The sequence below is a fragment of the Petromyzon marinus genome, chromosome 39, assembly GCF_048934315.1.
Source record: "Petromyzon marinus isolate PM22_M1 ecotype Great Lakes invasive population chromosome 39, UKy_Petmar_22M1.pri1.0, whole genome shotgun sequence".
Taxonomy (NCBI): Eukaryota; Metazoa; Chordata; class Hyperoartia; order Petromyzontiformes; family Petromyzontidae; genus Petromyzon; species Petromyzon marinus.
The window spans coordinates 7629283-7645451 of NC_133705.1; the positions used below are offsets into that span (position 1 = coordinate 7629283).

General features: G+C 56.5%; 1 protein-coding gene across 2 annotated transcripts; it reads right to left on the reverse strand.

Annotated features, from left to right (window-relative positions):
• Positions 1–5802: 5802 nt before the first annotated feature.
• GPR157 (G protein-coupled receptor 157) lies at positions 5803–11778 on the reverse strand. Of its 2 annotated transcripts, none has more exons than XM_032968376.2 (5): positions 10944–11778; positions 9095–9308; positions 8595–8786; positions 8247–8362; positions 5803–5972 (listed from the first exon to the last, which is right to left on the reverse strand). In XM_032968376.2, the coding sequence occupies exons 1-5, from the start codon at positions 11366–11368 to the stop codon at positions 5939–5941; spliced, it is 981 nt and encodes a 326-aa protein (XP_032824267.2). In that variant the 5' UTR covers positions 11369–11778; the 3' UTR covers positions 5803–5938. The 2 variants fall into 2 exon arrangements, with proteins under 2 accessions (XP_032824267.2, XP_032824266.2); XM_032968375.2 differs by having other exon boundaries at positions 8529–8786; positions 10944–11775.
• Between the last annotated feature and the right edge of the window lie 4391 nt (positions 11779–16169).

Below are 16169 nucleotides of genomic sequence, written 5' to 3' on the forward strand. Positions count from 1 at the left end.
CTGGCGACCATCTTACCTGGGTGTGTGTGTGGGGGTCAATGTGAACCTGGCGACCATCTTACCTGGGTGTGTGTGGGGGGCTCAATGTGAACCTGGCGACCATCTTACCTGGGTGTGTGTGTGTGGGGGGGTCAATGTGAACCTGGCGACCATCTTACCTGGGTGTGTGTGTGGGGGGGTGGTCAATGTGAATCTGGCGACCATCTTACCTGGGTGTGTGTGTGTGGGGGGGTCAATGTGAACCTGGCGACCATCTTACCTGGGTGTGTGTGGGGGGCTCAATGTGAACCTGGCGACCATCTTACCTGGGTGTGTGTGGGGGGGTCAATGTGAACCTGGCGACCATCTTACCTGGGTGTGGGTGGGGGTGTCAATGTGAACCTGGCGACCATCTTACCTGGGTGTGTGTGGGGGGAGTCAATGTGAACCTGGCGACCATCTTACCTGGGTGTGTGTGGGGGGAGTCAATGTGAACCTGGCGACCATCTTACCTGGGTGTGTGTGTGTGTGGGGGGGGGGGGGGTGGTCAATGTGAACCTGGCGACCATCTTACCTGGGTGTGTGTGGGGGGGTCAATGTGAACCTGGCGACCATCTTACCTGGGTGTGGGTGGGGGTGTCAATGTGAACCTGGCGACCATCTTACCTGGGTGTGTGTGGGGGGGTCAATGTGAACCTGGCGACCATCTTACCTGGGTGTGTGGGGGGGGCTCAATGTGAACCTGGCGACCATCTTACCTGGGTGTGTGGGGGGCTCAATGTGATCCTAGCGACCATCTTACCTGGGTGTGTGTGTGGGTGGGGGTGTCAATGTGAACCTGGCGACCATCTTACCTGGGTGTGTGTGTGGGGGTCAATGTGAACCTGGCGACCATCTTACCTGGGTGTGTGTGGGGGGCTCAATGTGAACCTGGCGACCATCTTACCTGGGTGTGTGTGTGGGTGGGGGTGTCAATGTGAACCTGGCGACCATCTTACCTGGGTGTGTGTGTGTGGGGGGGGTCAATGTGAACCTGGCGACCATCTTACCTGGGTGTGTGTGGGGGGGGTCAATGTGAACCTGGCGACCATCTTACCTGGGTGTGTGTGGGGGGGGTCAATGTGAACCTGGCGACCATCTTACCTGGGTGTGTGTGGGGGGGGGGGGGGGGTTCAATGTGAACCTGGCAACCATCTTACCTGGGTGTGTGTGGGGGGGTTCAATGTGAACCTGGCGACCATCTTACCTGGGTGTGTGTGGGGGGGGGGGTTCAATGTGAACCTGGCGACCATCTTACCTGGGTGTGGGCCGGGGGGTCAATGTGAACCTGGCGACCATCTTACCTGGGTGTGTGTGGGGGGGTCAATGTGAATCTGGCGACCATCTTACCTGGGTGTGTGTTGGGGGGGGGGGTCAATGTGAATCTGGCGACCATCTTACCTGGGTGTGGTTGGGGTTCAATGTGAACCTGGCGACCATCTTACCTGGGTGTGTGTGGTTGGGTGGTCAATGTGAATCTGACGACCATCTTACCTGGGTGTGGGGTAAGGGGGGGGGGTCAATGTGAACCTGACGACCATCTTACCTGGGTGTGGGGTCAATGTGAACCTGGCGACCATCTTACCTGTGTGTGTGTGGGGGGGTCAATGTGAACCTGGCGACCATCTTACCTGGGTGTGGGGCAATGGGGGGAGGGTTCAATGGGAACCTGGTGGACATCTTGCCAAGGGCCGGAGTTAAATGTCAAGCTGGCGGATATCTTATCTAGGGGGTGGGGGTTATATGTGACTCTGGTGGCTATCTAACCTGGGGGGTGGGGGGTGTTGGGAGTTCAATATCAAGCTGGCGGACATCTTATCTCGGGGCGCGGGGCGATGAGTTCAATTGGACATCTGTGAATAAGAGCTTTACAGCTCATCGGATTCCTCCAGTAAAAATATTCAGAATTTGAATCTGACGCCCATCTTATCCAGGGGAGAATTTCAAGGCATTAAGTCATAAACTCATCAGAACTAATCTTTCCCTTACCAGCAGGCACATGGCGATGCACACATCCACTATTAGCCACTATTACCCAAGGGTTGTCCATAAATGATGTCATGCACCTGGGGGGGTGGGTTTGAGAAATGTGACGTCACATCAAAATGCGCAACTTTAAATGAATATAGACAACACGTTCTACTTAGTTAAAGACTTTTAAATGAATGTTTTCTCCTACAACATCAGAGTGCAGCGCCACATTAAATACGCACTACAATGAAAATAGTTTAAAGCGATTTGAAGCATATTCTTGGTTCTTTCGGTAAAGTCACGTAGAAGGAAAACAATAAAATAATAAATATATCAATATTATTTTATTGTTTCCCTTCTACGTGACTTTACCGAAAGAACCAAGAATATGAATCCCTGCAGACACGAAAGCTTTAAATCGATTTGAAGCATGTTTTATTTTGGGGGGGGGGGGGGGCAGAGCTTTGTGACGTCATATTTGAGGGGGGGGTCTGACTTTTTGTGACGTCGTATGACGAAGGGGGAGGGGGTAAAAAAATCGTCCAAAATCTCGTGACGTCTTTTATGGACGGCCCCCAAGTAGAATACGACGTTACAATTGCGATGCGTTATGGAGAGGTTAAAGGTTAAACTGACGAGGATGGACACGAACGATATTTTCAGAAAGCGTACAAAAAAACAAATCAACCACAATACTCAAAACGATATCCAGACCCGCAATGTAAACATCACCATGGCGACGTAAACAGCACGAGACATGGGGCATAGCGCACACGGATAGCACTCGGATACCCTCCTCGCAGGTTGGGCTGAGCTAGCGTGGCTCGGCCTAGGCTCTGCTGGGCTAGCGTGGCTCGGGCCAGGCTCTGCTGGGCTAGCGTGGCTCGGCCTAGGCATTGCTGGGCTAGTGTGGCTCAGCCTAGGCTCTAGTGGGCTAGCGTGGTTCGGCGTAGTTTCCGCTGGGCTAGCGTGGCTCGGGCTAGCCTCTGCTGGGCTAGCGTGGCTCGGCCTAGGCTCTACTGGGCTAGCGTGGCTCGGCCTAGGCTCTATTGGCCTAGCGTAGCTCGGCCTAGGCTCTGCTGGGCTAGCGTGGTTCGGCCTAGTTTCCGCAGGGCTAGCGTGGCTCGGCCTAGGCTCAAGTGGGCTAGCGTGGCTCGGGCCAGACCTCTGCTGGGCTAGCGTGGCTCGGGCTAGGCTCTAGTGGGCTAGCGTGGCTCGGCGTAGGCTCTGCTGGGCTAGCATGGCTCAGGCTAGGCTCCAATGGGCTAGCGTGGCTCGGCCTAGGCTCTGCTGGGCTAGCGTGGCTCGGCCTAGGCTCTATTGGCCTAGCGTAGCTCGGCCTAGGCTCTGCTGGGCTAGCGTGGCTCGGGCCAGGCTCTGCTGGGCTAGCGTGGCTCGGCCTAGGCATTGCTGGGCTAGTGTGGCTCAGCCTGGGCTCTAGTGGGCTAGCGTGGTTCGGCCTAGTTTCCGCTGGGCTAGCGTGGCTCGGGCTAGACTCTGCTGGGCTAGCGTGGCTCGGGCTAGCCTCTGCTGGGCTAGCGTGGCTCGGCCTAGGCTCTACTGGGCTAGCGTGGCTCGGCCTAGGCTGTATTGGCCTAGTGTAGCTCGGCCTAGGCTCTGCTGGGCTAGCGTGGTTCGGCCTAGTTTCCGCTGGGCTAGCGTGGCTCGGCCTAGGCTCAAGTGGGCTAGCATGGCTCGGGCCAGAGTCTGCTGGGCTAGCGTGGCTGGGGCTAGGCTCTAGTGGGCTAGCGTGGCTCGGCCTAGGCTCTGCTGGGCTAGCGTGGCTCGGGCCAGACTCCTGTCAGCTAGCGTGGCTCGGGCTAGAATCTGCTGGGCTAGCGTGGCTCGGGCCAGGCTCTGGTGGGCTAGCATGGCTCAGCCTAGGCTCTAGTGGGCTAGCATGGCTCGGCCTAGGCTCTGGTGGGCTAGCGTGGCTCGGGCCAGGCTCTGCAGGGCTAGCGTGGCTCGGCCTCGACTCCTGTGGGCTAGCGTGGCTCGGGCCAGGCTCTGCTGGGCTAGCGTGGCTCAGCCTAGGCTCTGCTGGGCTAGCGTGGCTCAGCCTCGGCTCCGCTGGGCTAATATCATCAGTGAGGGCTGCCACACGTTTGAAACCATTGGGGGTTGTCAGCACGATGTTGTTGGGGTGTTTTCACGCTTGTGTATTGTTGGGGGACCGCACGTCAGGGGCCGCACTAAAGGCCGTCCAAAACCCACAGGCCTTTGCAATAAAGAATATCTGAGTTAGGGTTCAGGTCTCGGGTCTGGTGGGATAGTGCAATTAGCGGCGCTCGCCGTTCTACGGTCTGGCTTCTGGTACCGCCACAAACCTCCCAAGCGAGGTCAGAACGCTTCGACTCCCCTCCTGCAGTGCTGTCACCATCCTGGCAACGATTTTAGGTCGGGGGCTCGGGGGGGGGGGGGGGGGGGAGTAAAAAATCATTAAAAAACTAAATCGTCTCTCGTCTCATGTCTCTCGGTGGTGTCCCACGTTCGCTGCCCCCATTTCGTCCGATTTCGTCAAAATGTGTTGAAGGCTACAGGTATCGTTTGCTCACACGGTGCTCAACGTTTGGCAAAATTGGAAACGATCAGTTTGGCGAGCACGTCACCGTGTCGTGGGAACACATATCCGCTCCATCGGGCCTATCAAATGACTTGGGTCAACGATTTGAACCTCGGTCGGCACCCCCCGTCAATTCTTCCTCGGCACACCGCGACGCAATCGCGGACCGTCGCTCGCTTCCACCGGCAAAAAAAACGCGTTCTTGCCACACGACGACGAAGCAATGGCGTCGTCCTACTGTGACGTCGCTGCCTCGTTGCGTGTTCGCACGCGCCCAGGACCTTGGCCTGGTCCCCCTACGACTTCCATCTCACCACATCCCCCCCAACCCCCCCAAACCCTCCCAAATCCCCTCCCGCCCGCCCGCCACCCATCCTGCCCGCCCGCCCGCCCGCCACTCATCCTGCCCGTCAAACTCAAGTTTGGTTTCTCACTTAAGCCGACAAAGATTCAAGTCGTGAGCGTTCACGATTTAATATCGGAACCAGCACAATCGGTGTAAAAGGTCGATATGTATAAAACTAAAAAAACACACAATCATATAAAAGAGGAACTTCAGGTTCATAGATCTCCATTGCCAGTGTCTCCACATTTGGTGAAAACTCAGGGCTACGAGTTGGCCGGGTAGATGGCAGTACAAGGACAGCATGCGGACACTTTAATCTACCGGTGCATATCTGTGGGTGTTATCTCCTTTGGATGTATGCTGGGGTTTTCTCCCGCTTCTCCTGTGTCCTTCCACACAAGCCCAGCACGGAACTGGCCAAAGATCTCGACGGAGCGAGACCCTCCTGGCAGAGCGCCTTGAGACTCGGTGAGGCTTCTGCGGACAAATGACTACCGTCATTGCAGACGCTCGAGTGACGTCACTTCAGTCCTGTGTTGTCGCCGTGTGTGTACGGGAACGGCAGTGTAGCAGTTAGTGTGGTGTGCGAACATCACCACTAGGGAGACAAAGGCGGTCGGGCGTTTGTACTGGTCACCCACCACCTCATGTGCCGTCCCAGGTTTCATAGGTGCTTGCTAACCAGCACTTTGCCCAACAGCCTGTTCCAGACGATACAGGGAATCTTTGTCTTCGTGAGTGTGTGTGTTGTATCTATGCGTGACAGTAGTGCACTCTGAACCCAGCGACCCGAGTTCGATTCCCACTCACGGTCACCAACACCAGTGACGATTATCTGAACCAGATCCTGTGCCTCCCCTATAGGGGGTCGACTGAGCCTCAAACTGAGGAGGGGAGGGGGGGGGGTACCGCTGTCTTTTTGGTGTGTCTGAGACTCGGCGAGGTGTTCCTGAGTGTACGATGATTGATACATTGGCAGGGGCCAGTCTTACAGCGCCAACCAGATCGTTGAGTCTCTGGATCCCTCTGGATTCCCTTTCTCAGCCGCTGATCTCCTCCACCAAATGGCGACTCCTGGGTGGACGAGAGGACGCAGGGGGAGCAGGGACCCACAGGGGGTGTGTGGGGGAGGGGGGTCAGGAGTTGTCCACTCATCTCTTCACAGCCCAACATCAACCGCCTCACACACAGAACCACACCAGGGAGGGTTTTTGCCGGGCCACACCAGGGAGGGTTTTTGCCGGGCCACACCAGGGTGGGTTTTTGTTAGGCCACACCAGGGAGGTGAAAGGCCACACCAGGGAAGGGGAAAGGCCACACCAGGGTGGGTGGAACATATAAGGGGGAAAGGCCACACCAGGGACGGGAGGCCACACCAGGAATGGGAGGCCACGCCAGGGAGGGTAAAGTCACACCAGGGACGAGAGAACATGCCAGGGAGGGGGGGCCACACCAGCGAGGGTGGAACACCCCAGGGAGGGTACGGCCACACCAGGGAGGGGGGGCCACACCAGGGAGGGTGGAACACACCAGGGAGGGTACGGCCACACCAGGGACTCAAGCTACACCATTGAGCCAGGTCACACCAGGGAGTCAGGCCACACCAGGGAGCTAGACCACACCAGGGAGCCAGGCCACACCAGGGAGCTAGGCCACACCAGGGAGCTAGGCCACACAAGGGAGCGGGCCACACTAGGGAGCCGGGCCACACCAGGGAGCCGGGCCACACCAGGGAGTCAGGCCACACCAGGGAGCCTGGCCACACCAGGGAGCCACGCCACACCAGGGAGCCTGGCCACACCAGGGAGTCAGGCCACACCAGGGAGACGGGGCCCACACCAGGGAGTCAGACCACACCAGGGAGCTAGGCCACACCAGGGAGTTAGACCACACCAAGGAGACAGGCCACACTAGGGAGACAGACCACACCAGGGAGACAGACCACACCAGGGAGGCAGGCCACACCAGGGAGGCAGGCCACACCAGGGAGGCAGGCCACACCAGGGAGTTAGACAACACCAGGGAGTTAGCCACACCAGGGAGACAGACCACACCAGGGAGACAGGCCACACCAGGGAGTCAGATCACACCAGGGAGCCTGGCCACACCAGGGAGCCAGGCCACACCAGGGAGATAGACCACACCAGGGAGTCAGGCCACACCAGGGAGTCAGACCACACCAAGCAGACAGGCCACACCAGGGAGATAGACCACACCAGGGAGGCTGACCACACCAGGGAGTTAGGCCACACCAGGGAGACTGGCCACACCAGGGAGTCAGACCACACTAGGGAGCTAGGCCACACCAGGGAGTTAGACCACACCAAGGAGACAGGCCACACTAGGGAGACAGACCACACCAGGGAGTCAGACAACACCAGGGAGTTAGGCCACACCAGGGAGGTAGGCCACACCAGGGAGTTAGTCCACACCAGGGAGCCAGGCCACACCAGGGAGCCAGGCCACACCAGGGAGTTAGACCACACCAGGGAGTTAGCCACACCAGGGAGACAGGCCACACCAGGGAGACAGGCCACACCAGGGAGTCAGACCACACCAGGGAGCCAGGCCACACCAGGGAGTCAGGCCACACCAAGCAGACAGGCCACACCAGGGAGATAGACCACACCAGGGAGGCTGACCACACCAGGGAGTTAGGCCACACCAGGGATACTGGCCACACCAGGGAGTCAGACCACACCAGGGAGTCAGGCCACACCAGGGAGGTAGGCCACACCAGGGAGACAGGCCACACCAGGGAGTCAGGCCACACCAGGGAGTCAGGCCACACCAGGGAGTCAGACCACACCAGGGAGTCAGGCCACACCAGCGAGACAGACCACACCAGGGAGACAGGCCAAACCAGGGAGACAAGCCACACCAGGGAGCTAGGCCACACCAGGGAGCAAGGCCACACCAGGGAGCCAGGGCACACCAGGGAGCAAGGCCACACCAGGGAGCCAGGCCACACCAGGGGTCAGGCCACACCAAGCAGACAGGCCACACCAGGGAGCTAGACCACACCAGGGAGTTAGGCCACACCAGGGAGACAGGCCACACCAGGGAGTCAGACCACACCAGGCAGACAGGCCACACCAGGGAGCTAGGCCACACCAGGGAGACAGGCCACACCAGGGAGACAGACCACACCAGGGAGACAGGCCACACCAGGGAGCTAGGCTACACCAGGGAGCAAGGCCACACCAGGGAGCCAGCCCACACCAGGGAGCAAGTCCACACCAGGGAGTCAGGCCACACCAGGGAGTTAGACCACACCAGGGAGCTAGGCCACACCAGGGAGCCGGACCACACCAGGGAGCCAGGCCACACCAGGGAGCCAGGCCATACCTGCGGGGGCGTCGGCTGCGGCAGCAAAGCGCGCTGAAGAGTCGCGCTCTCACAGGCGGCGTGCAGAACACAAAGAGCGCACAGTTAGCGGCGCCTTGCAGCGAGTTCCCCACGCCCTGCACCACCACACACGAGGGCAGGGTGCTGAGTAAAGGGCGCTGTGTGCAGGGTGCTGGGCGTAGGGCACTGTGTGCAGGGTGATGAGTGCATCACTCCGCACCCTACGCTCAACGCGCCTTGCAGGGCGTTGAGCGTAGGGTGCCGAGCGCAAGGGCGCCTCACGTGGAGCAGCACGAGTGCAGGGTGGTGCAGAGCGGGCGAGTCCGTGAGCGCCAGGAAGAAGCGCACCGTGCTCCACACGCGCAGCGCCACGAACACCACGGGGATGAGCACCAGCTTCCCGTCCCCGCCTGGACCGCCACCCCCGGCGGGGACACCCCCGGCGGGGACACCCCCGCGGGTCACCGGGCCCCCCGCGGCGCCGCGAGCGGGGGGCCCCCCCGAATGCAGTAGTGAGCGGTACTCAGAGAGGTCTTTGCGCTGCAGATGGGAGGAGAGGGGGGGGGGGCACACGGAAAAGTGACGTCACCTCAAACGTCGTCGCCAGCCTCTCACGACATCCATCAGCAGCATTGGCAGGTGTAGACGCAGGTGAGAGTGTGTGTACAGGTGAGCCGTGCATACAGGTGAGCCGTGCGTACAGGTGAGCCGTGCGTACAGGTGAGCCGTGCGTACAGGTGAGCCAGGTGAGCCGTGCGTACAGGTGAGCCGTGCGTACAGGTGAGCCGTGGGTACAGGTGAGCCGTGCGTACAGGTGAGCCGTGCGTACAGGTGAGCCGTGCGCTTACCACTTTGCGGATGTGGCACGTGGTGTGCAGGTACAGCACAGGTAGCGCCGTGTAGGCGAGGAGCTCCCAGAGTTTCCCCGTGAGCAGCATCCAGAGGAGGGCGCCCGAGGTGTCGATGCGCACCCAGCACCAGCCCACGGACACGGCCGAGCCGTCGTAGCCCAGGTGGCCAAGCGCCATTGCCAGCGAGGTGGACACCAGGGGTACTAGCCAGCTGACACCAACAACCACCATCATCATCATCAAGAACCAGAACTATCACCACAAAATCAACAATCACCAGCACCCTCTCATCACCACCACCACCAGCACCCTCCCATCTTCACCATCACCCTGATCATCATTAAGAACCATCACTACCACCACCACACAACCAACCATCACCACCCCCCTCTCACCATCAGCACTACCCTCCCATCATCATCATTACCCCCTCTCATTATCGCCATCACGCTCACCATTACCACCACCCTTCCATCATCATCACCATCACCCTCTCATCATGGTCATCATCACCATCACCCTCTCATCATGGTCATCATCACCATCACCCTCTCATCATCGTCATCATCATCAGCAGCAGCACCCTCCCATCATCATCACCACTACTCTCTCATCATCACCACTACTCCTCTCATCATCACCATCAACCATCGTGGCCCGGTCGTTCCTTCTACGCCCCTCCCCCTCTCTCCCTGCCGCTCATTCCGAGCCGTGCCGCCCTCTTTGTTTCCACTAACTTCCCCCTACCCGTGCTGGACCACGGGGAAACGTGGCCTGGGTAGGGGGCCACGGGTAAGCGTGGCTCGGCACGACGATCACAACAAACCATACTACTCACAAAGCGCAACCAGAACCACAACAATTGGTGACCACAACAGCGAACATTCACCAGCCACAACCAGCAAAGACAAAAATCCCCCCCACCACCACCACAATTCCCCGTGTAGCCTTCACAGAATGGCCGGTACGGCACACAAGGAGGGGTGGGTGACCAGCACCACGTCCGGCCGCCTTTGTCTTCCCAGTGTCGATGTTTACTACACACCGCAGCAGGTACTCATTTGAGGCTGAGTCGACGTAGGAGGGGGGGGGGGAGGTGCCCAGGAGCGGTTCAGATGAGCGCGTCACCGGTGTTGGTGGCCGTGAGCGGGACTCGAACTCAGCTGTGGCTGTGATTCTGAGCGCAGTCAGCTACCCCGCTAGCCTCCACGCCCGGCCATCACAACCACCACAGCGAGTTGCAAACATGGTAACACGCCACGCCTAGCTGGTCACGACGAACATTCTTCTTTCCCGCTTCATCATCTTCTTCTTCTTCACGTCGCCATTCCGCTCGTCGGACCCAGGAAAGCCTCAGCAAGTCTCAAGGCTCCCAGCGGGTTCTCCCAAGTCGCCGTGGCGAGATGTTATCTCCCTCTCACCTGGTATGCAGGAGGCCGTGGGGTTCGATCCCGAACCTGAAGATGCCCGTTGCCGTATTTTCAGAGTTTGCGTGTCATTCTCTCGCTCTACTTCATCGTGGTCGCGTGGATTTTCTCCGGGTCCTCCGGTTACCCCCCCCCCCCCACCACTCTACATTTAGGATCAACGTCACGCGCTTACAGAATATTTGGCTGCTCCAAATGTCCACACGATGATGATGATGATGATGATCCGCCACTTGGTTGGGCTGTCATTTGCGATCGCCACAGGTTGCTTCTTTAAAAAAAATAGCTACGTAACTCAGTGTGACCTCACCCACTGGCCAAATCAAATTTAAAACAAATAAACAGCGGTCCCTCTTCTCCTCGGCCTCTCCATTCTCCTCTCCATCTTCCTCCCCACCACACACCCCGTCCAAACTCACCTGACGACGTGCAGCCACACGTGCATGCGCTCGGCCATCCGAAGATCGCCGCGCACGATGGTCACGTGCAGGTGGAGCGCGATGGCCACGGTGAGGAAGAACGACGCCGAATTGGCGACGGAGGACATCGCTCCCTGGAGCGCGCAGTCCCACGAGTCGCCGTGGAACTGCCGCAACGCGCCGTACAGGTAGGCGACGGACGTGAGGGCGTCCGCCGCGGCGAGCGACGCCAGGAGGCGGCGCGCCGGGGTGCGCAGGGAGGGCCACGCGGCGTACGTGCCCAGCAGCAGCGCGGAGCCCAGCAGGGACAGGGCGCAGGCGACGCACAGGGCGGCAAGGCACCACGGCGGCACGGGGGTCTCGTCCGGTGGCACAAGGGGGAGGAAGGGGGGGGACGCGCCTGAGGTCGCCGCGGAGACGTTCATGGCTTCGTGCCGCGCCGGTGTCTCGCAGCGAACGCGGCGGAGAGACGACCGGAGAAGGGGGAGATGGAGAGATGCGCAAATTGGGAGAGGCGCGTGGAGGAGATGGGGGGGACAAGCGGGTTGTGGGTGCGGGGAGATGGCGAGGTGGGAGGGACGCGATGAGGGGGGCGGGGGTGTTGAGGGTGGGGGGGCACGTGCAGGAGATGCAGGAGATGGGCGGTGACGGTGGAGGAGATGGACACAGAGGGGGGTGGGAGGAGGGGTACACGTTGGGGAGATGGAGACACAATGGGGGAGAGAGACTTTTGGAGAGACACGTGGAGGAGATGGGAAAGAGACACGTGGAGGAGATGGGAAAGAGACACGTGGAGGAGAGAGGGGAGAGAGACACGTGGAGGAGCTGGGGGGGTTGGAGATACGTGGAGGAGCTGGGGGGGTGGGAGATACGTGGAGGAGCTGGGGGGTGGGAGATACGTGGAGGAGCTGGGGGTGGGAGATACGTGGAGGAGATGGAGGAGAGGGACGTGGAGGAGATGTGGCCACCGGTGGGGGTGGCGGGGGGAGACACGCGTAGGAGACAGGTGGAGGAGACGGGGGTGCGAGAAACGATGGGAACACGGCGGTGTGAGAGATGGATATATGGGGAGACGGGGACAAAGGATCATACACGGGGAGGAGACGGAGTGGGGGATGGAAGATGAACAGGGGCTGGATTTGGTGGTGGGTGATGGGAAGCTGGGACGAGGATCAGGGGCGGGTGGTGATGGCATCGTGGTGGTGGTGGTGTGAGTTGGGGGCAGGGCGTGGTGCGAGAGAGGTCAGATTTGGGTGAAGGATGTTTGTGTTTACTGTGCGGGTGTGAGTGTTTAGTGTGTTTAGAGTGTTGGTGTGGGTATGAGTGTTTATTGTGTGGGTGTGAGTGTGTAGAGTGTGTAGTGTGTGGGTGTGTAGTGTGTCTAGTGTGTGGGTGTGTTTAGTGTGTAGGTGTGAGTGTGTAGTGTGTGTGGGTGTGAGTGTGTAGAGTGTCTAGTGTGTGAGTGTGGGTGTCTAGTGTGTGGGTGTAGAGTGTGGGTGTGAGTGTGTAGAGTGTCTAGTGTGTGGGTGTGAGTGTGTAGTGTGTGAGTGTGAGTGTGTAGAGTGTGTAGTGTGTGGGTGTGAGTGTGTAGTGTGGGTGTGAGTGTGTAGTGTGTGGGTGTGAGTGTGTAGTGTGGGTGTGAGTGTGTAGTGTGTGGGTGTGAGTGTGTAGTGTCGGTGTGAGTGTGTAGTGTGTGGGTGTGTAGTGTGGGTGTGAGTGTGTAGTGTGTGGGTTCAGTTCAGTTTCAGTTTATTTTGGTATTGCCCTGTGAGCCATTCGGCTCTTGAATCGGGTGCAACCACAACAAACAAAAACACGAACAAAAAAAACATCTTAAAGTGACTATGTGACTGTGCAAACAGAAAATCCATGGAAAAAAACAGCAAAATATTCCTGACAAAAGCACCGTACACCAACGCTGTGTGCAAAAAAATCCCAGTGGGATGCAAGTCAAACAACAACAACAACCACAAAAACTTAGATTAAGGCCATCAGTCTAACTCTGTACTACAACAAAACAAACATGTCCAAACCAAAAAACTTTTCCAAATCACCAAAAAATAAAGCCATAATTGCAACGTAACAGTGATCACAAGGACTGTGACCGAATTTTTACAATAAACTACATAAATAACATGTAACACCAAATTGTAGAGCCATAGCTGGCTGCATGAGTTACTCCACAACAACAGAAGCATCGGTCAGAGTATCAAATTTTCAATGCACCTTTAAGATCAGCACGCTAAATCAAAATACAGATAATACTTTGCAGCGTCATCCGGAGCGAAACATTTTATTTTATTTTACGCCAATGAATAGAAGTGGCAGCTAGGGGTGTACAACTCCTCTAGAGCATATTCTTAGCTCTTTCGGTAAAGTCACGTTGAAGGGAAACAATAAAATAATAAATATATATAAAAACAATAATATATTTTATTGTTTCCCTTCAACGTGACTTTTCCGAAAGAGCTAAGAATATGAATTACTGCAGTCACGAAAGCTTTAAATCAAAATTCCTCTAGAGCAGTTTTGAGAGAAGATCTCATTGGTAGCGATTCAAGTTGCAGTTTATTGGCAATAGCATTCCCGACTCTGTGAGTGTGTGGGTGTGAGTGTGTAGTGGCTAGAGAAGAGATGGAGTGACGTGGTACAGGAGGACGTGGAGCTGAGTGGACTTGCCGATGACTGGTACCAGCGGTGTCAAGATCGGCCTCTGTGGAGGAGGCACGTGAAGGACGCTACTGGGCAGTTGGAGGCAGTCGCCCTCCAAAAACAACGGAGGGCGGAGGAGCGACGCTCACAACAACGAGCGGAGCGCCGGGTGGCTAAAGCACAGCAGGTTGGCAAAGTAGGGGGCACAGGTGGTGCATCAGCCAGTCATCTCAGTCAGTCGACCCGTGGCACCTGGGTCTGCCCCGTGACCTCCTGCCAGCGGGCGTTCGACACTTCACGTGGCCTCAAGGTGCACATGGCCTGGCACAAGCGTCGTGGTGACATCACCGCCACTTAGTGGCGAATGGCGGTTGTTGTTGTTTAGTGTGTGTAGTGTGTGAGTGTGTAGTGTGTGAGTGTGTAGTGTGTGGGTGTGTAGTGTGTGGGTGTGAGTGTTTAGAGTGTGTAGTGGGTGAGTGTGTAGTGTGTGTAGTGTGTGGGTGTGAGTGTGTAAAGTGTCTAGTGTGTGGGTGTGAGTGTGTAGTGTGTGAGTGTGAGGGTGTGAGTGTCTAGTGTGTGAGTGTGTGGGTGTGAGTGTGTAGTGTGTGGGTGTGTAGTGTGTGTTTAGTGTGTGGGTGTGAGTGTTTAGTGTGTGGGTGTGAGGGTGTGAGTGTCTAGTGTGTGAGTGTGTGGGTGTGAGTGTGTAGTGTGTGGGTGTGTAGTGTGTGTTTAGTGTGTGGGTGTGAGTGTTTAGTGTGTATTGTGTGTGGGTGTGAGTGTGTAGTGTGTGGGTGTGTAGTGTGTGTAGTGTGTGGGTGAGAGTGTGTAGTGTGTGTAGTGTGTGAGTGTGTAGTGTTTGGGTGTGAGTGTGTAGTGTGTGAGTGTGTAGTGTGTGGGTGTGAGTCTGTAGTGTGTGGGTGTGAGTGTGTAGTGTGTGGGTGTGTGTAGTGTGTGGGTGTGACTGTGTAGTGTGTGTAGTGGGTAGCGATAGTGTAGCGGTTAGCGCTACGCTGCGCTATGAACCTGGCGACCTGGGTTCGATTCCCGCTCACGGCCAACACCAGTGACGATTATCTGAACCGGTCCCGGGTCTCCCCTAGGTCGACTCAGCCTCAAATGAGTACCTGGTGCGGTGTGTAAACATCGCCACTAGGGAGACAAAGGCGGTCGGGCGTGGTGCTGGCCACCCACCCCCTCGTGTACCATTCCGGCCTTCATAGGTGCTCGCTAACAGCACTTGCCCCCACAGTCTGTTACAGGCTATATGGGGGATCTTTGTCTTTTTTGTGTGTGTAGTGCGTGGGTGTGTGTGTAGTGTGTGGGTGTGAGTGTGTGTAGTGTGTAGTGTGTGAGTGTGTGTAGTGTGTGAGTGTGTAGTGTGTGGGTGTGAGTGTGTAGTGTGTGAGTGTGTGGTGTGTAGTGTGTGTAGTGTGGGTGTGAGTGTGTAGTGTGTGAGTGTGTAGTGTGTGAGTGTGTAGTGGGGTGTGAGTGTATAGTGTATGGGTGTGAGTGTGTAGTGTGTGTAGTGTGTGGGTGTGAGTGTATAGTGTGTGGGTGTGAGTGTGTAGTGTGTGTGTAGTGTATTGGTGTGTGTGTGAGTGTGTAGTGTGTGGGTGTGTAGTGTGTGGGTGTGTGAGTGTGTAGTGTGTGGGTGTGTAGTGTGTGGGTGTGTAGTGTGTGGGTGTGTAGTGTGTGTAGCGTACATGTAGTGTGTGAGTGTGTGGGTGTGAGTGTGTGAGTGTGTAGTGTGTGGGTGTGAGTGTTTAGTGTGTGGGTGTGAGTGTGTGTAGTGTGTGTTATGTGTGAGTGTGTAGTGTGTGTAGTGTGTAGTGTGTGGGTGTGTGTGTGTGTGGTGTGTGAGTGTTTAGTGTGTAGTGTGTGTGTGTAGTGTCTAGTGTGTGAGTGTGTAGTGTGTGATTGTGTAGAGTGTGCAGTGTGTAGGTGTGAGTGTGTAGTGTGTTTATCAAATAATTCACTGTTTTTGCCCCCACATAGCTGGCAATTAAATTGAGATTGCAGGCTTCATAGACTCTATCATGGAGCTCTTGTGGTATTGCAGCCACACACCGTTGGTCATTGTATATTTACGTGCGGAATTAATGCATTCAAATGTAGCGGTTGTAATCGAGCTATTTAGTTCATGGGCCAGAGCAGTAATTGGTACAATGTAAGGTAGCATGTTTAATCACACTTTCGGATAAATACGCCTAATGAGTGTGTTACTTGATACACTCGGCTACATATGGTGCGAAATAAATTCAACATGCATACAACACCTCTCATTTCAAATGTTTATCAAATAATTCACTGTTTTTGCCCCTACATTTGGAATTTGCAACCACTGAAGTGATGCCATCTCGTGGATTAAGTGGGTATCTGAACTGCATGGCAAAACAGCCATCAAAATTCACTACTTTATTAAACACAGAAATAATGCAGTAGTCATTTCATAGGTTCACGTTGCTGTATGGATGTCCCTTGGCTATTAGATCTGGACATGGCCTTACGAACTACATACAGAATCATACCCAAGAACAAGAAATTGATTCAAACTTTTTTTATTTTAAAGTACGT